At 38.9% G+C, this 25,014-nt stretch overlaps 1 protein-coding gene across 7 annotated transcripts in view; it reads right to left on the bottom strand.

Annotated features, from left to right (window-relative positions):
* pip5kl1 (phosphatidylinositol-4-phosphate 5-kinase-like 1) overlaps nucleotides 1–25,014 on the bottom strand; it is a 102,761-nt gene that overhangs the window by 7,028 nt on the left and 70,719 nt on the right. For all 7 annotated transcript variants that reach the window (XM_039764353.1, XM_039764351.1, XM_039764354.1 and 4 more), the window contains exons 3-8: nucleotides 23,815–23,865; nucleotides 20,797–20,951; nucleotides 10,190–10,314; nucleotides 10,066–10,100; nucleotides 9,928–9,983; nucleotides 282–394 (exon numbers count right to left, since the gene is read on the bottom strand). In XM_039764353.1, the coding sequence (XP_039620287.1) occupies nucleotides 282–394; nucleotides 9,928–9,983; nucleotides 10,066–10,100; nucleotides 10,190–10,314; nucleotides 20,797–20,951; nucleotides 23,815–23,865 (535 nt within the window). The remainder of the gene's footprint in view (nucleotides 1–281; nucleotides 395–9,927; nucleotides 9,984–10,065; nucleotides 10,101–10,189; nucleotides 10,315–20,796; nucleotides 20,952–23,814; nucleotides 23,866–25,014) is intronic.

The raw sequence follows: 25,014 nt of genomic DNA, 5'->3' as shown, positions 1-25,014 counted from the left end.
CATCAATGCATTAGCAAGTACACACACAGCTGAGATGTGTCCAACAGTGAAAATGGGCAGTTTATTTTATTTTTTATTTTTAAATTTAACTTTATACAAATTAAGATATTGAGTGCTGGATATTTAAATCAGAATAGCGACCCCCTACCTCCATCAAAGGTTTCACAAGTAACGCTTTCAGGGTAGAAATCAGACTTGCACATTGTCTCTGTGCCTATCCCAGCTGTGTGAGACATTTTTCCTACTATCGTGGTATTAAAATAGCTTTAAGATTCTCTTACCCAAAGAAACATATTTTCCCTCAAAGTTCATGTCCTTGAGTACCACAATAACTTGGTTTCCTTCAGGATTGGGTTCCGTCCATCGGCTAACTTGGCAGCCCTTTATATCATACCTCATGAAAAAAAAAAAAACAGAAATCAAATTAGAAATCGATTCTCTGGGTTTGTACTGTACCTTATGCTAAGTATCAGAATAAAAGTTTATCATAAAACATTATCATTATTGGATGAAAAAGTGGACAGAATTACTACCTGAGACCCCTAGTTTGATTCCTGGTCAGATTGCCTACCAGATGGAGTTTGATTATCACTCTGTTGTCCACATGGGTTTCCTTACATGTCTTCCAAAGATATTTTAAGTTGATTGATGACTCTAAATTGGCCCAGAAAGAGTGAGTAAGTGTGAGTGTGACTACTCCTAACATTAGACGCACTACCTGTAATGGGCTGCGTTTTGCCTTTTGACTGACAATACTAAGATAGACTCCAGTTCCCTGTCATCCTAAAATCAGATTAATACGGTTAGAGAGTTTAGTAAATAGATGTGTGGCTAAATATACAGTAACATATCCTACATTTTTCAAACCTGCTTAATCCATGCCAGGGTCACAGGGGACTACAGTTTATCCTGGGAACACTAAGCACAAGGCCAGAAGCAACCAATTACAGGAATGAGCCAGGGACACCATGACAGTCCATCACAAAACCCACACACAAACACACTGACATTAGAGGCCAGTTTAGAGTTACCAATAACCTAATCAGCATCTCTTTGCAGATGTGGGAAGAAAACCTGGAGTACCCAGAGGATAACCCATGCAGAGACAGTAACAATGTGTAAACTCCATGCAGCAACACCCAGACATGAGTTTCAAATCCATGAAGCAGCAGCACTAGTAGCTGCATCACCATAATCTTTATATATAATACGCTACCGTGGCTGTCCGTTTCTGTCCAGGATTTTAAATCACCTTTAGCTTGCAAACCGTTTGACCAATTGACCTGAAATTTGGTACACATATACTACATGACATCTACTATCCGCTTTCGGGGTGATGATTGACCTCCAAGGTTATTCCTCTTTTTATTTTATTTTATTGTAGAATCAACTCTCTGCAGCAGGCAGCCATGCGGCACATGCATACGGGCACCATTCGCATTCCCTACCACCTTCACTGTCACTGTCCCCTACCTCTTCATATCTTAAATCATTCTTGAGGCAGATTGAAGACTGAAGTGCCAGCTTAAGTGAAAAATGAAAGAAAACGTACTAAGTAATTGCAACAGAAACACTGACTTAATCAGTTTGAACGTGCAAAGATGCAGACGAAAGAAGAAAAGAAGCGGGCCGCTAGGGTGGAGAAAAGAAGAGCTGCTCAGGAAGCAGCAAGCGCATCAACCTCTGAGCAAACGAATGATAAACGTACAGAGAAAGAGGATGAAGAGTAGGAATGCTCAAGTCAAATGTATTTACTGCATGTTATCGTGCAGTGCGCCGTTACTGGTATAATATAATACAATATGATAGAATATAATGTATTTTCTGCCCATGCCTGCACAGATTTATCACCAAGTACTGTCCTTTTCTTCTCTCATCACAAAATAGTTTGACTGACAACTCTAAACTGGTTTCTACCTTGTGCCCTTTGCTGCCTAGCTATCACTGATATTTTAGCCTAGCAGGCATCGTGCTCACTTTGAAGAGGATATGAGCCTATATAACCAAAAGGATGAGACACAGAATGGAGTAACTCATTGACTATCTAGAAATACATAAACATACAGTAGTGTAATGCTTAATGTTTCTGTGTCACAGTTAATGGATCTCTAGTAACTTTCATTGACCTTACTTTTTGTGTGGAATCTACGTTCACATTAAATATTTTCCAGTGTTCTCCTATATTCTTTTATAGCTAGAGCATCTTTGCTTGGTTTTATCCCTGAATGTCACACAACTGCACTCTCCGTGAATTTGCATTAACTCTTTTAGGGTGGATGTCGATTTTTGTTGACAGCAGTAGTTGAGGTTGGATGTTGACTTTAGTTGATCTCCTTATGGCAGCTGACTCCGGTTTACTTTCCATTCTTATTCTTTTGGATCTGAGTGCAGCTTTTGACACTATTTCTCACCCCATTCTACTTAGTAGGTTAGTCTCAATCGGTCTCTCTCATACTCCTCTAGCCTGGTTCAAGTCATACTTGTCTGATCGTACTCAGTTTATTCGATTGAAATCATTCACTTCTCAGTCCTTTCCTCTGGTCACTGGCGTCCCCCAGGGATCTGTCCTGGGGCCCCTTCTTTTCATTATCTACCTTCTCCCGCTTGGATATATTTTTCGTAAATATAATATTCAGTTTCACTGTTATGCTGATGACACCCAGCTTTATCTGTCCACCAAACCTGATTCTGCTCTCCCCCCATCCTCCCTCACTCTCTGTTTAGTTGAACTAAATACATGGTTCTCTTCTAACTTTCTGAAACTCAACAGCAATAAATCAGAGCTTCTCCTGGTAGGCTCTAAATCAACATTATCCAGAACTAATAGTTTTTCTATTGCTATCAATAACTTGCCGGTCTCTGTCTCCCCATGTGTGAAAAGTTTGGGTGTCATCCTTGACAGTACTCTGTCTTTTAATTCACACATCAATAATGTCACTCGGTCTGCTTATTTCCAGTTGCGTAACATCAATCGTCTCCATTCCTTTCTTACTCCACAGGCCACTGCCATTCTTGTTCACAGCCTTGTTACTTCTCGGCTTGACTATTGTAATTCACTTCTTTTTGGTCTTTCTCAAAAATCAATTCATAAGCTTCAACGTGTTCAGAACTCTGCTGCCCGTATTATCGCCAGGACCCCTTCTATTCACCACATCACCCCTGTTCTCCAGCAGCTCCATTGGCTTCCAGTCAAATATGGCATTAATTTTAAAATACTTCTGTATACATTTAAGGCTATTCATCATCTCTCTCCTCCATATCTCTCTGATTTGGTACAGATCATCATCCCATCTCGGTGTCTCAGATCCTCTTCTTCTCTTTCTCTCTCTGTCCCTGTCCCCCGTCTGGCCACTATGGGGAGCAGGGCTTTCAGTTGCTCTGCTCCTCGACTTTGAAATTCCCTACCTCCTGAAATAAGAAACATCACCTCTTTCTCTCTTTTTAAGTCTAGACTAAAAACTCATCTATTCAAAATAGCTTATCCCACATAACTTTCTCTATTTTCCTATTTGGAACTGTTTTATGTTTTTATGATCTTGTAAATTACCTGCTCTTTTGCCTGCTTTTTATTTTCTTACTTTTATTATTATTTTTTACTGTGTACAGTGTCCTTGAGTGTTTTGAAAGGCGCTTTCAAATAAAATGTATTATTATTATTATTATTAGAGGGTAATAATCAGCTGTAGACATCACGTTACAGGTAGACCCTCTTTGCTAGGTGGACTGTTAGACTCATTGACTTGACATCACATCCTTGTGTATGTATGTGAGGAGCATAGAGCATTGACTTTAAAATCCTGCTTATAGTTTACAAAGCCTTCAATAATCTGCTCTATCCTATATTTCAGAATGTCTTTCACCTCACACTCCGAATCGTAACCTTAGATCTTCAAATGAGTGTCTGCTTATTATTCTGAGAGTTAAACTTAAAAGAAGTAATGAGGCAGCATTTTGCTGTATGCACCTGTTATGCTTACCGATAGAAATTTGCCAGGCTAATACAGTGGAGCACTTTAAAAAAACTGCTAAAAACTCATTACTTTAACATAGCTTTCTCATAGCTTCATTTTAGTTTAACCCTGATACTCTGAATATGTGTTTAATCATCAGTATCATTCCTGGTGGCTCCATAATCTGTACTAACCCCTACTTTCTCTTCTGTTCTTTTTCTGGTTTTCTGTGGAGGCAATCTGCGCCACCACTACCTGATCAAAGTCCCTACATTGATGGATTAAAGATCAGAGGTCCACATGACCGTCGTCATAAAGTTCTTCCATGTGAATCCTGAAAACAATGAGGATTGATTGAGGTCATTTATGTTAAGTAGAATGCCTAGAGGGGGCTGGGTGGTCTCGTGGCCTCGGAACCCCTGCAGATTTTATTTTTTTCTCCAGCCATCTGGAGTTTTTTTTTTTTTTTTTCTGTGTTCCCTGGCCATCGGACCTTACTTTTATTTTATGTTAATTAGTGTTCCCAAATTCTATTTCCTTATTTTGTCTTTTTTCTCTTTCTTCATTATGTAAAGAACTTTGAGCTCCATCATTTGTATTATAATTGTGCTACAGAAATAAATGTTGCTGTTGTTGTAGAGTAAAAAACGTCTAGAATGGCATTGACATCGAGCAAAAGAGCAAAGCGAATGTGCAAAGCAAAATACTCTGTGTGCATTATATATTTTCTTGCTTTTTGCATATTGTTTCTGAATCAGACTCTGACATCAAAGTCAAGTGTTCAGGAAATCAAGGACGTAAGGCAGGTAACTGTGTCTTTTTTTTTTTCCAGAAAGTGCCATTCAGAATATAAATGGTTAGACAAACAGGTATGTAGTAAGTATGTAAGCAGTGTGACAGCCGATCTTAGAAGCTACTGTTGAATGTTAAATGCATATAGTCTTTGCTTTGTATGCTTTTTAGAAAACTGAGTGTTTGGGAAAAACATTCCGACCTGGGAGAAAATGAAAAAAATAATTAGCCCTGAATGAGTTAAAACAGCAGGTTTAGAAAATGAATGAAATGTGTTGAGTTTGAGAACAAATTTACATTTCTTTATATTTTGCTGCCACCTAATGGACACGCTGCATATCTATAATCTAAAATGGAAAAACTATAATCATCTGAGGCTTAATGGTGAACACTTGTGCATACAGTTGGATGGCTGCCTGGTGTTCTTGTAAGTTCACGAACATACAACATGCTGCAGAGCCATTAAAGACTTACACTCAAACTTCCAGAAGGGCTCGTACTGTTTCATGTCACTCCTATCTATACTCACATCAATACTCACTTGTATATTTTTGAGTCAGGTCTTGGAAAGTTCTTGTCACTGTTATCTAGGAACTCTCATCCTCCCTTTTTCTTCCACTTACTTCCAGTTGAGGTTACTTCTTAAGGCAAGTGGAATTGTTTTACTCTGTCCTTTCTTTTGTCACTCTCTTTCCAATATCTCCTGTTTCTTGTCTCCCCATTCAAAAACAGACATTGCTTTGTTTGCCACATTGTGCAAATTAACCTACAGGCCTTCACCTGTACACTTAATCTGGTAGTGTGACCTTTCATCTTCTCCTCCTTTGTCTTAGACCATTATATTTGTAACTATCTTAATCACCCCCAAACATTAAAGTCACTAACAAACTCAATTTAAATTTATGCATCACTTATTTCTTTCAGTTTATAAACACTACATTATGGATCTAGCTGCCCACTTATACTTCAGCCTTTGTTTTATGAATGCTCTCATCTACCTGTATATCTTTTTGTACTGTCCTCTACTCTTGCTTCAGATGCTATGTATCTGACTCTGTTTCCTCAAACCTGCTTATTGACCTCAAATATATCCTCTCCTAGCTCTCTCTGCTCCTCTTCCATTGTGGCCAAGTAGGCTCTGGCTTCTTACTAGAAACCCCAAGGCTCTCTTTCTTCTAATCTCAGGACATTTTCTGTCAATAACATGGTCCTTCTTAAATTTTCAACATGAAGAAGTAGTAGTTTACTGTTTAGCTGGTCGGGATTTAGGTGTCTTGCAGTTTTTCTTGAAAATGTGCTAATTTCTGTCCCAGATACTAGGCAGTAGGCCAGTTAAAGATTTTTATTCACCCTTAAGATTGTACCTTTACTGAGCATGACATTAGAGCCCCATTTCATTAAAAATGTGCAGATGGGTGGCTATGCTGGTCGTACAAGAATCTTAAGAATGCTAGGAAATTAGACATTTGTGCTAAACAAAGATTTTCTGATAAACCATTAAATGTAATGTATCATTCTTAAGGGAATTATATTTTATTTATAATATATGTGTCTGTATCTTTATTTAAACCATATTGTACTATATATAACCAGTTTTATACATATACATATACTCTTACACCGTTTCATCCAAAAAATGGTTTCGCTTGGATCATGTGATAAGTTGTGCACTTTAAGTTTATAACTTAGCTAGTAACTTTTCACAGTCTATAGGATGATTTACTCTACTGCTTATTAGCTCTATTTCTTATCCATGTCTATGTGAACCTAGGAATTTCTTTGTCTACTTAGAGTGACTCAAACAGAATGTGAGTTTACTTGCCACTTTCCAATAGATAGATAGACAAACACAAGTTTATTTTGTTTCAAGAAGGAGATTTAGCTTTTTACAGAAGCTGAGTAAATAAATAAATACATAAATAAATAAACAAAAACATAAACTGTATAGCCGAATTGCTAAAAAGAAACAAAGACGTCTGTCTTGGCTAAAGATAAAACAAGCAGTCACATTTAGCCACTATAAAGCGTAAGCCATTTGTATAAAGGAGCTCCAGTAGTGTTTTCTGCCACACTTCTGCTTAATCTAATGGCTAAAAGTACTGTACTTAACATCAGTGTGCCATAGAAAGGATGTTTAGCATTGTTTACAGTGGCATTCAGTTTGACTTTTATTCTTGCCTCCACTATTACCTTCAGGGGGTTGACTCTGCCTGACTTATTGATCCAGTGGCCCTCTCTTGGAGTGATGTAGTTAGTACACCACAATGTAGAAAATTGCACTTGCCATCACAGAGTAATAAAGGATGGCACTACTCAGATTAAAGGAATGCAGTCTCCCAAGAAAGAGTCTGCTCTACCCTCTCTTATATACAGTGGTTTCTTTGTGTTACTAGACCAGTTATTGACGTGGAACTACAAGGACTTGCAGCAGTGCCCTCATTTCCTGAAAAAATGACTGGGCATATAGGCTCTTTGGTACAGTGAAAGTCAATAACCAATTTGTTGGTTTTGCTGATGTTAAATTGCAGGCAATTCTCTTTGCACTAAGAAACAAAGTCCTCCATCTGACTATTATCCTCTATCTCATCCCCTTTTCAATACATCCCATTAGTGCAGAATTATCTGAGAATTCCTGCAAGTGACTTAAATAGAAATTATATTTATAGTCTGAGGTGTACAGGGTGAAGAGAAAATGTGACAGGATTGTTCCTTGTGGTGCTTCACTGTTAGTCACACACATATCAGAGACACAGTCCTTGAATCTCACAAACTGTGGTCTCCCCACTAGATAGAACTTTATCCAGGACACCATAGACTCATATGCCTAAACTTACCCCTTAACGTGCACTGGAGAAGTCCAAAACAATCCTTACATTGCTGCCAGCTTTGTACAGATGGGAATAGGCATTGTAGAGCAGATAGATAATTGCATCTTCCACTCCAATCTTTGTCCAATAAGCAAACTGCAATAGGTCAAAGTGGTCTTTCACAAGAAAACTAAAAAAGTCCATGTCCAGCCTCTTCATGGTCTCCATGATGTGAGATGTAGGTTACACTGGCCTGCAGTCATTAGATGAACAGATGCCTTCCTTCTCTGTAACAGGAGCAATGCAGGATGTTTTTCACACCAGCAGCACTTCCTGGAGCCTTAGTTACAGACTGAACATATAACAGAGATGCTACAAAGATGGCCAGCACAGGCCTTTTGAACTCAAGGACTCAATATAGTCCCATGGTCTTTCTTGTATGTAGCCTCCTCAGCTGCCTTCTCACTTTTTCATCATTTATGGGCAGCACATATTGATGGTTAAAGGTCGACTCATCAGTTGAAGTGATAGTAGCTGCTGCTGTAGCTGGGACAGTGTGGGAGTCTCATCATTAGACAAAGATGGTGGTAAAAGGAGGGAAAAACTATTTAAAAATTGGATCAGGGTGTTAGCCTTGTCCACATTCCCTTCTAGCACCTGAGGCCTGTATTGTATGAGTCCAGTAATGATGTTCAGTCCATTACAAACATCCTTCATGTTATTCCAATTGAGTTTGTATTTTATGTTAGCTCTGTAAGCCTCCTTCCTTTCACTCATCTTATTCTTCAGCATCCTCTGTATATATTTTAGACCGTCTTTGTCATTAGATTTGAATCTTCTTTTCTTCTCATTCAGGAATCTTGTTTATCTCCTTAGTAATCCAAGGCTTGCTACTTGTAAGCTATGCACTATATTTTGATGGCACAATAGAGTTAAGACAGATGTTAATATAGTATGTAAAGCAGCAATTGATTCCCCAGTATTGTACCCATGTGACTCACACATCATTTCCCTGTCTGTCCTTTGGAAGCAGTCATTCAGGGCCATTTCAGCCTCCAGGATCCATTTCCTCACTTTCCTGATAGCAACAGGTTGCTGTCTGATAACAGGCTTGTAGGTGGAAGTAAGATGGATCAGATTGAGGTCAGATCTGCCCTAAAGGGCACAAGTGTACACTTAAAGGCATTGTTAACATTTGAATAGATTAGGTCCAGTTTGTTTTTTTCTCTCTTGGAACATGATACATACTGGTGGGAGATTGTCATTGTCACTTCCAAAGTCACATGGTTGAAGTCATCACATAGTATAACTACAGGGTTAGAATGATTCAGTATTAGAATGGTAGTAAGAGGAGAAATTTGTTATGTAGCTGAGTCCTCATTTGCAGTGCGAAGAATAGAAACATTAATAAGGATGATGTAACTTATCTCCCTGGGAAAAAAAAAACTTGGATACATTCTGACATCCAGAATTTTAGTGTCTGTAGTATAAATTTTAGTTTTAACAGTAACGTGCTTCCTTTTACAGCATTCCTCATTTACACAGATGACCAGATCCCCTCCAACTCTCCATAAAATACAAGATGCCACATTACCTTTATGCACCATTATCTGCTATGAGAGCAGGCAGGTAATCCATTTTATTTGAGAGCTATTGAACACTGGCCATTACAATAGATGGCAGACCAGTTCTAAACTCTTTATTCCTTGCTCCAGCTCTTCACCCACTAAGTCGATGAACAACTCCTTTGGGAGAGTGGCACAGAGCTGCTTAAGCGCTCAAGATCACAGTACTAGCTGCTGTTTACAGGAAAATGTAATATTCCTCACTTTTAGTTTCTCAGTGTCTCTTATATTCCCAGATGTTGCAATTGTAAGGTAGCCTTCAGATCCTCTTTGCTCGCCCTGTGACTTCTCCCAAGTTTGCAGTTTGTCCAACAGGCAGTTGAAATGAGCTGCCACTCTTGTTTGCGATGACAATGGCAGATCATTGGTAAATTTAAAATTAATTTATATGATTTCTTGTGGCTACTATCAGTGACAAGCCACAGGTCAGATCAAATTTTATCCTTAAATTAATTGGAATTAATAACTAGTAAAATAACTTCAAAAACAATAAAAAACTCATAGAAAACACTGAGCTTCTGTAAAAGGCTAGTGACTGTGCAGTACTCAGGCGTGCAAGCATCTATTGAATTAAAGTAAATATATATATACATATATATATATATATATATATATATATATATATATATATATATATATATATATATATACATATACATGCAAAGTAACTTCAGATCCTTTATTTGGAAAGAAAACTACAACAATCACCTGAAACATTGACTGTTATTTGGGTTGTTATGTGTTTCTGCTTACCTGGCAATGATTCTTTCATCAGGATAAAATACACTCTGCATCACTATGAAATATTTCTGCAAAATAAAACATTTTCTTAGAATAATGATCAAAGTTTGAAAAAAAAAGAAAAAATGTAACTCACAACACAATTCTCACCTTTCCTTGACTTGGGATTTTGATTCTGTGTACTCCTACAACCAAGAATAATACACAGTGCTTTTAAGGTAGAACTGCATTAACAGAAGTACAAACTAAATCCCACAGCGTGATATCTCATTACCTAGAAACTTGACAAGCAGCGAGTGAGGATACTTCTCAATGTGTTGGATATAACTCTTGAGGTGGGATAGAAGAAATTTGACTTCTCTTTTGTTCTGGGTTTTGAGGAAAAATCTTTTGTCATTCCTACAAGGACCAAAGTTTGCTATTAGTTATCAAATATTCTCTGTATATTATATACTGACACCACATGTAATCTTTGACAAAAAAAAAGACTTGCACTCTGATGTGGTGCTGAAATTTACACAAAAACTGAAAACAAAATCAGCAGAGCCTGATATGTAACATGTCTGTTATGACCAGTTCTACCACTAGAGGTATCTGAATCGTCTTATGGCTCATTTATACTTCACGCGACGCGACGCATGCTGCAGCGGACGCTCCAGCTACGCAAGCGTTGTAGTGTTTATACTTTCGCGCGTACTTTACGTAAATCTGGAGGAATCCACCAGGTGGCAGTGCGAGATATTATCACGGTGAGAACATGTTCGGCTTCTCTGTGTTGTGAATTGCCTAAAACACCTATTAAATTCCGATAACACCTTACCGCAGTATTTTTGAAAAAGATGTTTATTGATTAAATCCATAAATCCAGGGATGTATGTGTCCATTCCAGAAAGCATTGGGCACGAGTGAGAAACAGTCCCTTGACGAGGCCTCAGCTCATCGCAAGGTGAATACAGGCACACACATAAACTAGCGTCATTTTAGCGGCACCAAATCCCCAAATCTGCATATCTTTGGAAGGAAACCGGAGCACAGTGTGGAATACCAGCAACATAACTCCCTGCGAGACAGCAGTGCTATCGCTCCGCCACCGTGACACCCCTATGTGTATAATTATTCCCCCATGTGTGTATTTATTAACAGTATTCATTATTTAAACGAAATTATATGTAAAATGTAACATACACATTTTAATGCATTTCATCATGAAAGTGTTATCAAGTATAAATCTAAAGATTCTAAATGTGCAGAGAGTTGGAATATTATACATTTAATTTGTTCTGTTTGGCGATCTATTGCTGCTTTCCGCTGCTGAAGCAAAATGCCGACATACAGATGCATTCGTGGTGCTTTTATATTCAAGCGTCGCATATTCCCGATCGTAATGACACGATACATTTTAAAAGTCTCACATACCATCTTTTGTGCCGTCTATTTTTATTTTTTTACTTTACCTGCTGTCAGGTCCAAGAAGCTCGTAGCGATTAAAAACTGGGATGACGTTTACGATGGTCTGCTTTAATGATAAAGTAAACTACGAGGTTAAAGTGGACATTTCGAGATTAAAGCCGAAATTTCCACTTTAATCACAAAATACACGTTTTCACCGTGTCCTTTATTTTTTTCTCAGTGGCTCAAATATAACGCTATACATTATGTTGCTGTTGTTAAGTTGCAAAAATTAAAAAATAAAAAAGACATACAGTATATAAATGACACGATACATTTTAAAAGTCTCACATACCATCTTTTGTGCCATCTATTTTTTTTTTTTTTGCAACTTCACATCGGCAACATAATGTATAGCGCTGTATTTGAGCCATTCATCCATCCATCCATCCATTTTCCAACCCGCTGAATCCGAACACAGGGTCACGGGGTTGAGCCATTCATCAAACAGCAAAGTGCGCACATCGATCCCGAAGGATCTCCATAGAGGCTTTCTGTCACATGTAGATAGTAAACAATGACTCTGACGTCACGTTCCGACTTTTAGCGCACTACGCCCCCCGACTTTTTGCTGGTACTGCAACTCGCGCACGCGTCGCGTTAATTTCTGAGGACCTGCTCAGAGGACGCGTGAAATGAACGCTGGGAACGCGTGGCAGCCATGATGCGGGTGCGTACGCGTTCTGAGTGTGAAGTATAAATGAGCCCTTAAAGTTAAAAAGACAAGAGGCTGAACAGAGTTGGGGCATATTAAGCTTAACAAATTCATCAGTCATATAAACAAGTAATTTTGATACGAGCAGAATGTTTGCTAGCGAAGCTTTACAGCCAGATCTACAAAGTCAATTCTAAAAAGTTGAGATTGCAGTGTAAAATGTAAATAAAAACAGAACAGAATGATTTGCAAATCCCATAAACCCATATTTTATTTACAAAAGAACATAGAATACATATCAAATGTTTAAACTGAGAAAAAGTACCATTTCAAGAAAAGAATAAGGTCAATTTGAATTTGATGGCAGCAACACATCTCAAAAAACTTGGGTCAGGGCCATGTTTACCAGTGTGTAGCATCCCATCTTCTTTTAACAACAGTCTGTAAATGTCTGGGAAGTGAGGAGACCTGTTGCTGGACTTTTGGGAGAGGAATGTTGTCCCATTTTTGTCTGATATGTGATTCCAGCTGATCAACAGTCCTGGGTCTTCTTTGTCATATTTTTCATCCCATTATGCGCCAAATGTTTTCAACTGATGAAAGGTCTGGGCTTCAGGGAGGCCAGTTCAGCACCCAGACTCTTCTACTACGAAGCCATGCTGTTGTAATAGATGCAGTATGTACTTTAGCACTGCCTTGCTGGAATATGCAAAGCCTTCCCTGAAAAAGACATCATGTGGTTGGGAGCATATGTTGCTCTAAAACCTGTATATACATTACCTTTCAGCATTGATGGTGCCTTTCCAGATGTGCAAGGTGCCAATTCCATAGGCACTAATGCACACTCATACCATCAGAGATACAGATATTTGAACTGAGTGCTGATATCAAGCCAGATGGTCCCTTTCTTCTTTAGTCCATATGACACAGCGTCTATGTTTTATAAAAAATTTTTTTTCAAATTTCAATTTATCTGACCACAGAATAGTTTTCCACTTTACCTCAGTCCATTTTAAATGAGCTTTGGCTGTCCCTTACGCACAGAGATTTCTCCAGATTCTCTGAATCTTTTGATGATATTATGTACCGTAGATGATGAGATATTCAAAGTCTTGGCAATTTTATGTTGAGGAACATTATTCTGAAATTGTTCCACAATTTGTAGACACAATTTTTTACAGATTAATGAACCTTTACCTCTGAGATACTCTTTTTATACCCAATCATGTTACTGACCTGTTGCCAGTTAACCAAGATAGTTGCAAAATGTCCCTCCAGCTCTTTCTTTTTAGTACCACTTACTTTTCCAACCTTTTGTTGCCCCGTCCCCACTTTTTTGAGATGTGTTGCTTCCATCAAATTCAAAATGAGCTAAGATTTTTCATGAAATAGTTTCACCTTTGACATTTGATGTGTTTTTAGTGTTCTATTGTGAATAAAATATGGGTTTATGAGATTTAAAAATCATTGCATTCTGTTTTTATTTACATTTTACAGAACATCCCAACTTTTTTGGAAATGTAATAGCTGGTGTTGCCCACATTGGTTGCAGAAGGGCTGTCATACTAGTCAACCAGCACCTGGAAAGTTCAGAGGAAGAGTACCACAGGCTGTTTATGTTTTTTTCCCTAATGATTCCTTTTTCATATTATAATTTTTATTTTTATGTAAATTAACATAGTTTTATTAGCTAACATCTTTAATTATTTATTTTTCACTTCGCCGTGATGGAGGTGTCATGTGACCATAAATGCTATACAGATGACATCACAATTCTGATATATTTAGATGAGTACATTTTAAAATGTTTTCAAAATTTTCAACTTTAGTTTTCTCTTAAAGATATCTTGTCAGAACAGGAAGAGGTATGTATTGTGATCTGGGTACTCTTCATGTGGATTTCTATTTTTTGACCTTATGTTTCAGTACCAATTTGATTAGGTGATATGTGTCATTTCTAAAGTTCCTAAGCACATACAGTAAGTAAGCTATAAATTCAGTTGGTATAGTTAAATTTATCCTTACATAGCACATTTCTATAAAACAATACTTGGAGCACATACACAACTGAAACACACTCACTAATAATATAAAAATACACATTTTTTATATACATATTTTTACTATATATATATATATATATATATATATATATATATATATCCATCCATTTTCTAACCTGCTGAATCCGAATACAGGGTCACGGGGGTCTGCTGAAGCCAATCCCAGCCAACACAGGGCACAAGGCAGGAACCAATCCTGGGCAGGGTGCCAACCCACCACAGGACACACACAAACACACCCACACACCAAGCACACACTAGGGCCAATCCACCTAACCTGCATGTCTTTGGATTGTGGGAGGAAACCAGAGCGCCCGGAGGAAACCCACGCAGACACGGGGAGAACATGCAAACTCCACGCAGGGAGGACCCAGGAAGCGAACCCGGGTCTCCTAAGTGCAAGGCAGCAGCGCTACCACTGCGCCACCGTGCCGCCCTCTATATATATATATATAACCAACCAACCAGGAATGAAGAGGATCCATTACACAGACGGGGAGCCTGACAAGAAAGACGATGAACTGGCCGGCTGGGCAGAGAAATAACTTTGTACCCGGCCGGCAGGAATAGGGAGCGATTCCATCCTCCCATACGCCAGCTGGCAGTGGTCTCCGCAACCCAGTTAGGTCACCAAGGGGTGCTTGGGATATGGAGTCTGGCAATGCAGCCCTGTCGGAGCACCGTTTGGGGAGGATCTCTAACTTTTCTTATGGCATAGAAGTGTTTCCCGTGACATATGACATGGTTCTGGAAATATTCCCAGGTTTTGCATAAAAGGGAGCCCACTGCCTCCCTGATATACAACACTCAGTGGGAGGTAGATAAGAGGAAGAATTATTTTAAGTAATTGCATTTATTGGGAATAATTGTTGAAGAGGGTTGTGAAGAAGTGCTGTGTGTGTAAATAAATATTCTTTATTTTATCACATCTGTGTGTGCTGTATTGCTGTGTTTGTGGATATATATGTATCCTTCCATTTATCCGTCCATCTTCCTAACTCACTTATCCAGGTCAGGGTCACAAGGTAGCTGGAAACTATCCCAGCAATCATGGGGCACAAGGCAGGAACACCAGAACTGGGCTCCAACACAAATATCTGTTCAAATATATTACAACCCCATAAAATTGTATGTTCTTTGTGTCAACCACTTTCAAAATAGGAATTCAATTTAGTAAATGGAGCACAATGTAGAAATACTGGAGGAATTATGCAAACACAAGATTTAGCTAGTTGGCATCAGAGGAGAAGAAAACAAAAAGTCAAAATTGTAACATTCTGTTAGGAACACTTTTTGCCATAAAGGTGCTCAGAGGAATATCGAGGGAGAGGAAATGACCATGAGATGAGAGAAGCAAAAACAGCAGGCAAATCATGTGTGAACAGACATGGAATCAAATACGTAGAAAAGGAAATAAAAGGCAAACATCGGAGCTAAAACACAAAAGCAAAACCAGAGACTGGAGGGTAAGGCTAAAAAAAGTCTTTTAGTAAGATATTCTTGGAAGCACCTTTTATTAAAGAAAATTACATGTATTTGCTAATGTTCAGTCACAACCCAATAAGGACTACATGAAGATGTCACGTGTAATGACACCATCTGATCACACAACTGTCAGCAGACAGTGTTGCTATAAACCGTATGGTCACCACCATCAGAAATAAAGACAAAGTACCAGCACCCAGACAAATAATCACTGCAAATTGACAACTGTTGTATTTCTTGGCTGTGTTTTGATTTTGTTTACTTTTTGGCATTGACTCTTCATGTAATCTCGAAAGACATGTGAACCAAGATTGGTGTGTCACTTGATTCTTTGGTTACAGCAGTGCCATTCTTTCCGAATGAATCCGTTTCTTGTGAACCTGGGGGTCAAGCCAATTACCTCTGGGTTAAATACGGCTATTTATCATTAGATGGATAAAACTTCAATCTTCTTGGTTAATTAGTTAGCTTGGTCAAAAATCAGACAATTAAGTGCCATTCAGTTTTGTTTGGTTCTTTTGCTCTCTGTTTTTGTTTGTCTGTATTTTGTTCTCATCTCCCAGTATTTTAAAGCCTACAGAAATCCTGAGGGATGTGGCCCTTACTTGCAAAAAAGATAATGTTACTGTCATAATGATACAAATGATGAACATTAAGAAATGTTTTGGTAAGTGCTGCCATTATGTGTGTCCAATCAGAAAAATGCTGTGCGGCTGCAAGGCAAAGTGCCATGTAACCTGTAATGGATGCCCCGTGGCATCTGTGATTTATAAGCTGGCCACTCACTTTGATCAAACGTGTAATCTTTACTAAAACCTAAGAAAGACCCGCAAGAGACGAGTGCTTAAGAAAACAATAGGCATCTATTTGAAGGATTGTTTGCTTTTGGTGCAAAATTTCATTTAGCATTTTAGCTTTGGTAACAATCTCAAAGGAGATTGGTCTAACAGACTCTCACTTTGACTTAAAATATTCCTTTGTTTTCTTCCTTAAAATTTGCTCACTTTTGCTATTTGATATATGTAATACTCTGTAAACATTAAAATAAGCTTGAACTGCAATAAGCAAACTGAAAATCTTGGTTATATAAGTTTAAAATGAATATGACAGCAGGAGTTACTGTATATAAAAGATCTAAAAATGTTCTTGCAACTGTAGATTAAATTTACCACAGACTAGAAACAGAGTGATTTGAGCAGCCTGTGCATTAACCGTTACCTGCAACCAGTTGTACTTTAAATAGATGACCTACCTTTACTCTGTTATGCTTAATGAGACATTTTCTAAATGTATGTATATTTCTTTACTGAAAAACAAGGTGTTGGATTGTGCAGCAATTAAGAGCACTGAAGCACTGATTAATGTCAAAGACACCTAAACTATGTGTGGACTTCAAAAATGGCAGGGGCTGAGCTAGCATTGGTGGAGGGGGTATGATAAAAAAAGTCTATTTAACAATATTGTGGTATATTGTAATATATTTTAACCTAATATATATTATACACATATAACAAAATGGAGTTTGGATGTTTAAAAAGGACATAAATTGATTGTGTAACCACACCACCTTGCCACAGACTATCGCCCCACATGCTGTCCTACTTGAAAATGGTTGAGCATGTATCATACCATACAAAACAGCCAACATGCTCTCTATACTTCAATTATGATTCCGCTCACACATTTATTTTCTTCAAGTCAATCAAAAGCTCTACTTGGTCAAAGCTACAATGACCAAGAGCACAAAGAAGAGCAAGTGAAGAGGCGGTGAATTACAGATTGTCCAATGAACAAAACAACCATGCAAAGTACACAGCAGACAGTGCAATGGCTGCAGTTGAAAACTATAATAACAAGAGAGAGATGAACTTGTTGGACCTGATGAAAATGAAAGTGTTGGTGGCCCATTGCAGTTTACCACTGCTGACAATACCAACGTGGCACCTTCATTCAGGCTTAAAACTCAAGAAAGCAACCCCAGCAGTCTGCATAGATACTAAAATCAGAAACTCATTCCTGATGTCATAATAGCTACTTATAGATCATATGCTGAATCCTTGGAATTTGTGCGAGTTGTGTGTTGGATGTGGAGCCTTGCTCCACCACTGGTGACAGTACATTATTACTCTATGAATATTTTTTACTCATTAATATGTCTGTCTTTTTTCCCCTTGGGATTAATAAAGTATCTATCTATCTATCTGTCTATCTATCTATTGTAGAGGACTGCCGGCTTCCCATGCCGGTCAGCACACCCAGGCCGACAGGAGGAGCTCTCCCGACAGCAGGATCGTGCCCCGAGGTCCAGCAGGACCTTATGGACTTTGTAGTGTTTATATAAAGCCCTGCTGGATACCTTGGGGACCACCAGGAGTCGCTGTGGGGGGGCTTATGGGCCCTGTGAGGCCGTATGACCCGGGAGTGCGTCACGGTCACGTGACGGGAAGAAATGTCGTGCTCCCGGGTTGACTAAAAGGACTGATTGCCCTGACCCGGAAGGAATTAGGAACTATGGATTGATGGGACAGAAACACCTCCGGGTCTGGGGCTATAAAAGGACGGTGCCTCAGTCCAGACACTGAGCTGTGCTGGGAGGTGGAGGAGCAAAGTGTCTGGGCGAGGAGGAGAGGTTATTGTGTGTATTTAGTGATTAGTAGTGGATTGTTGATTATAGTTATTATTGTGTTGGTGTATGAGTAGTGTGGAGGGTGCTTGGTGCACTGAAGAACAAAATCAAAAGTATTGGACTTTTACCCGGTGTCTGGAGTTGTACCTGAGGGTTCAAGGGAGCACTAGCGCCCCCTACCGCCACACTATCTACCTATCTATCTAAACTAGCTAGTAATTTTTTCTTAATTTCTTAATTTCTCATACACAATTCCTCTTCCAAAATTACCACATCTACTCTCGAGGCAACTCAGGCCCCTTCTTCAGGCAAGATGTAATCTACATCTATAAAAATTACATCTCGCCTGAAGAAGGGGCCTGAGTTGCGTCGAAAGCTTGCATATTGTAATCTTTTTAGTTAGCCAATAAAAGGTGTCATTTTGCTTGGCTTTTCTCTACATTCGTAATGGCTAACATGGTACAACAACCTAGTACTACACATCTACTCTTAACGTTTTCCAGTTTTACACTTAGAGTCAAAGGGAAGCTAATAGAAATAGTAAACTGAAAACATGTATGAATCAGAGTCTTCAGTGGCCTGACACAATGACATAGACACACATTACAGCCGACAAATTCTCCCACATACCACCACACACATGCCCCATAACTCACCCTCAGACGCATAAGTACAAGTAATACTCATCCACACACCCACAAATGTTATAACACTTATTCATATAACCACACACCAGCCACAGCGCCAGACCAAAATGGTCACAGGGCATTTAAAATGCTAGGGGGAGCATGGTGTGATACATTTCTAAAAATCAAACAAACAGTATACAAACAGCAGGATGGCATGTGCAAAATGCTGTCTGAGACAAAAATATATGCATTTGTATTTGAAAAAATGTAAAACAATGAAAACGGACAGGTTTAAAACAGTAAAACACACAAAATAGTTTCAAAAAACAATAACAAAAGTATAATGCAAAATTGAATGCAAAATGAAACTCAAATTTCTGCTTCTCCTGCCTGCCCTTTTAGCTAAACATACAAGATACAAATTTTAAAGACTTTTAACAGACATTGTGATGGACACTTTAAACAGATTCCAGAAATTAGTAAGATTTTAAAAAATGACATAATCAGTATATATATGATGCAATACACATGTACATTGACTCATCCTAAATACTGGAGGAATGGGACAAAAACTGGCCACTATCTGTGTAAGCTGAAGACTTTCTACTCATTTTAGGATCGCTAATTTTATCCATCCATCCATCCCTTGGTTTTTAGGAGGCCTAGGCCCCTCATGGACCCTGTGATCATCAGAGGTGACTGTGTGCAGAGGGTGCAGACATTTAAATATCTGGGAGTGCAGCTGGATGACAAATTGGACTGGACTGCCAATACTGATGCTCTATGTAAGAAAGGTCAGAGCAGACTATACTTTCTGAGAAGGTTGGCATCCTTCAACATCTGCAGTAAGATGCTGTAGATGTTCTACCAGACGGTTGTGGCGAGTGCCCTCTTCTACGCGGTGGTGTGCTGGGGTGGCAGCATAAAGATGAAAGACACCTCACGCCTGGACAAACTTGTTAAGAAGGCAGGCTCTATTGTAGGATTAAAGTTGGACAGTTTAACATCTTTGGCAGAGCGACGGGCACTAAGCAAACTCCTGTCAATCATGAAGAATCCACTGCATCCACTGAACAGTGTCATCTCCGGGCAGAGGAGTAGCTTCAGTGACAGACTTTTGTCACCGTCCTGCTCCACTGACAGACTGAGGAGATTGTTCCTCCCCCACACTATGCGACTCTTCAATTCCACCCGGGGGAGTAAATGCGAACATTAATTTTATTTTAATTCTTTTCATTTTTATTACTATTTAATTTAATATTGTTTCTTTGTATCAGTATACTGCTGCTGGATTATGTGAATTTCCCCTTGGGATTAATAAAGTATCTATCTATCTATCATTCTATTATATAGTGCCTTTCATATCTTTCTATCTATCTATCTATCTATTATATAGTGCCTTTCTATCTATCTATCATATAGTGCCTTTCACATATCTATCTATCTATATTATATAGTGCCTATCTATATATCTATCTATCATATAGTGCCTTTCACATATCTATCTATCTATCTATTATATAGTGCCTTTCATATCTATCTATCTATCTATCTATCTATCTATCTATCTATCTATCTATCTATCTATCTATCTATCTATCTATCTATCTATCAGTTTTCATAACCCATTTATCCAGGGCAGGGTTGCAAGGAAGCTGAAGCAACATAAGTAAAAGGTGCCCAGTCTTGAACAAAAGCAAGGCATAACTCTAGTGCTGCTTCTTTCTGTCATAATTTAACTGATTATTATGTTCAGCTCAGGTGGTAATCCAAGACCTGGTTCAGTAACACAAGGGAAAAAAACTGCTTTGTGCCTTTAGTAACTTTTTTTATGACATATGATATCATTTATCCTGGATTATCTTCTTTTGGTCACTGCCTCAGCCAACCATACTTGACCTCATTTTATGGGCTAACCAATGCACCACCAAACAGAAAAAAAAGAAAAAGGTAAAATAACTTTGTTAGACTTACGTGAGAAAGAAATCTGCTTTGCTTTTTGAATTGCTGATGAACTGTAAATAAAAGCCTTCTGAACTCAGTGATAGCTGGTATTCTTTTTCTGTCATTCCTAGTGTCTGCCGAAAATGAGCAAAGACAGGGCCTGCATACGTCCGCATCTTGAAACTCTAACAAGGTAAAATAATCAGACACAACAAAGAATATTAAAAAATGCATTCCATATTTAGCATACGATTTACCTCCTTGCTTTGACTGAAACAGTGGGCGCCTTGCTGATGATTAACTGAATGCTGTATTTCCATTGGAAGTTAATTTAATCTGGTCTAAACTAAACTAATGTAACTTTGGTTTAAACAGATCCATCTTTTTATACCAAAATGTTTAATTTCACAAAATATCAATAATGAAAAAAAAAATGTAAACATTGTCTTGCAAGTCATAGTTTTAGTTTTAGTTCGCTATTTGGGGTGTTTGTTCATTGGCAGATCTCAATGCATTTTCTGAAACCGGTGTGCCAAATAGAACAGGAGGATCCAGATCCAATTCCAACAAAAACCAACCCTCACACTTGACACATATCCATCACATTCTTTATCTTGATCATTGCGCAAATGAAAGGGGGCTTTAAGTTATTCTGAATTGCACATTTTACATGGAAATGCTTAGGCTCTTATGCAAATAAGTTCCATCTGAAATCTCGGTGTACATGATGCAAACATCATGGCCAAAAGCGGACTTTAGCAGGCAGCTTAAGTGCTATGAAGTGCAAGACTGCCATCTACTGAAATAGTTAATCTACCTGTAAATAATCTATCCACAGTTTACAGATAGTATAAATAATTGATAGCATCAAAAAGTGTGGACTTAAAACTGAATGCTTTTTCTTAATGATTTACTGTATCTCACAGGGAAGAGAAACACTAAGATACATAACCCGGGCGTACATTCTAACAGGCAAATCTGGCCAATGATTATCTCAAAAAATAGCTTCAGCTGAAATGATGCTATGATTATAATAATCACTGTAAATTGCTGATAGTGGCTTGTACTAATAAGCATTTGATTCTCAATAGTTAGCCAAGAATTAGTTGAAGAAAATAAACCACAATGTCTTGCAAAATATTTGCGACTTACAAAGAAATGGTAAAACATACTTCAGGTTCAAGCATTGAATTTAAATATAGTTGGAAGTGAAAGATGTGGCAGCTTGCAGGTCAGGACAGGGTTCTCTTCTTGGTAAACTGTGGAATCACTTCCTGGAGTCATGGAGGACAATTCAAAGTACTGGGACGACCACCACGGTCTGGCAGCTCTCAGCTTCCCATCACCCCAAGTTCTGATACTCGTTTAAAAGCCCAGGTACTGAGAGCTGCTCCAAGACAAAATGTTCACTAGTTTCCTTCTGAGGTCATCTACTGCCAGATAGTGGACTACGAAGGACTCTGTGAGACAGACATGCGTATCCCCATTTTGCAGTGCTTCCCTGAAATCTGACAATGGCCAAAAAAATAAACTCATCTACTAAAGTTCATCTTTGCTCTAAAGCTCCATAGCTTAGAGCAAGGGCCCTCAATCATAGTCCTGGAGGGCCGCAGGTTTTCCTTCCAACGAGTTTCGAAGACAGTCGTTGCTGATAATGAAACTTGGTATTTAACTATTTGGCTTATTAGTGCATTCATTCATCCAAAAGAAATATCAATTGCACTGTAGAGTTTCCTTTTTTGAAAACATCATTCATGTGTTTTGTAGACCAGAACAATATTTAAACGTAACATTCATTCCAAACACGTTTTTAACCTGAGTACTTCATGGCGCATATGCATAGGTTTAAAAGGAAGTGTTAGCTGGAGAGCTGCTGGTTTATTGGTTATGTGAATTTCATTATTAACTAATGTCCAGTTAAGAAAACAAGCAAAATTTAAAATTTAAAACTTACAAGCAGCTGCTAAAAACTAAAATATGCAATTAAGGGTCATGAACTGTAAAGGCATCATTACTAAAAATTAAGCCCAAAAAACATATCGCTTTAGTAGTAAATAAATGGGTTCTAATTAACTCTTTGAGGGCTGAATTTTTTTTTCAGGTAACAATAGTTTCACTCAGGAATGAACATAATACGTCTGTTGCTGCATGCTGTGGCTGCCCGTTTGCCAAGAATGTGTGGTAGGCTTACTGCCAGGCTGTCTTCAGTGCATTACAAACTAGTTTCTACCTCTTATTATTAAGTGACAGTCCTCCCTGGAGAACATTGTCAGTACCATGACTAGCTGGAGACCGATCAGCTGAAGCTGTCACCTCACATTCTTTTTTAATCACTTGTATCAAAAACTGAGTCTGACAAGTCATAGTCCAGTTCAGAGATAATAGGTCTAAACATCATCCACAAAGTATTTTGCTTTACGCATTCACTTTGATCTCTCGCCAGATGTCAAATGCCATTTCTGCCGCTGTGCACACCTTACTACTCATGAGAGTGCAGGGGATCTCGGTCAGACCAATAATTTTAACTTTCCTTCTAGCAGTGAGAGTCCAACTCAGATATAATGGTTGGTTTTGCCAAAGTTTACAGTCGATAACCATCGTCAACTCCTGTTTTGACAAAAGTCGACATCAGCCCTGAAAGAGTTAAGAAATTGGTTGAAGTGAAAACCTGCAGCCACTGTGGACCTCCAGGACTGTAATTGAGGACCCCTGGCTGAGAGTATACCCGTACTGATGGCCAGTTACCAAGTGTGTAGTTCTTCTGCCTCCATCTTCTCGGACAGGGAGCTTCTTGTGACAAAAAGTCGAATGCCTCCATACAGATGAATTTTTAAGCATAGCGTCACTGATATGGGGAGCAAGTGCGACTCATTTAATACCTTTGAATTTTTATTAAAAATAAATAAAACACTTCGAACGGTGACTAGTAGTACATAACAGTAAACTTTTGCAATTTATCTTGCTGTAATAGAGATTTTCAATGGAAATTCAAATTTGCTCAGTTATTATTGCCTGAGCTTTTTAATGCAAGAAATCTACTCAACTTACTTCATGAACTTGATTCACTTCTACCTTGAAGTCGGCATCACAGAGTTCATTCTTTATTAGAAAAGACAAAAAGAAAAGCAAAGTATTTTTAACACAACATCATTAATGAGATTAAGTTCAAAGCAAGCTTTAAAATACACCACACTTTTAATGAAACTTAAATATACTGCTCAAAAGAATTAAAGGAACACTTTTTAATCAGAGTATAGCATAAAGTCAATGAAACTTCTGGGATATTAATCTGGTCAGTTAAGTAGCAGAGGGGGTTGTTAATCAGGTTCAGCTGCTGTGGTGTTAATGAAATTAACAACAGATGCACTAGAGGGGCAACAATGAGATGACCCCCAAAACAGGAATGGTTTAACAGGTGGAGGCCACTGACATTTTTCCCTCCTCATCTTTTCTGACTGTTTCTTCACTAGTTTTGCATTTGGCTACAGTCAGTGTCACTACTGGTAGCATGAGGCGATACCTGGACCCTACAGAGGTTGCACAGGTAGTCCAACTTCTCCAGGATGGCACATCAATACGTGTCATTGCCAGAAGGTTTGCTGTGTCTCCCTGCACAGTCTCAAGGGCATGGAGGAGATTCTAGGAGACAAGCAGTTACTCTAGGAGAGCTGGAGAGGGCCATAGAAGGTCCATAACCCATCAGCAGGACCAGTATCTGCTCCTTTGGGCAAGGAGGAACAGGATGAGCACTGCCAGAGCCCTACAAAATGACCTCCAGCAGGCCACTGGTGTGAATGTCTCTGACCAAACAACCAGAAAGACTTCATGAGGGTGACCCAAGGGCCCCATGTCCTCTAATGGGCCCTGAGCTCACTGCCCAGCAGCATGCAGCTCGATTGGCATTGCCATAGAATACCAGAATTGGCAGATGCACCACTGGTGCCCTGTGCTTTTTACAGATGAGAGCAGGTTCACCCTGAGCACGTGACAGAAGTGAAAGGGTCTGGAGAAGCCATGGAGAACATTATGCTGCCTGTAACATCATTCAGCATGAGCAGTTTGGTGGTGGGTTAATGATTGTCTGGGGAGGCATATCCATGGAGGGTCACACAGACCGCTACAGGCTTGACAAAGGCACCTTGGCTGCCATTAGGTATCAGGATGAAATCCTTGGACCCATTGTCAGACCCTATGCTGGTACAGTGGCTCCTGGTGCACGACAATTCCTGGCCTCATGTGGTGAGAGTA

This window comes from Polypterus senegalus, chromosome 9 (genome assembly GCF_016835505.1).
Source record: "Polypterus senegalus isolate Bchr_013 chromosome 9, ASM1683550v1, whole genome shotgun sequence".
NCBI classification, from domain to species: Eukaryota; Metazoa; Chordata; class Cladistia; order Polypteriformes; family Polypteridae; genus Polypterus; species Polypterus senegalus.
The sequence above is the reverse complement of the archived record's forward strand: the minus strand, read 5'-3'. Positions and strand labels throughout refer to the sequence as shown.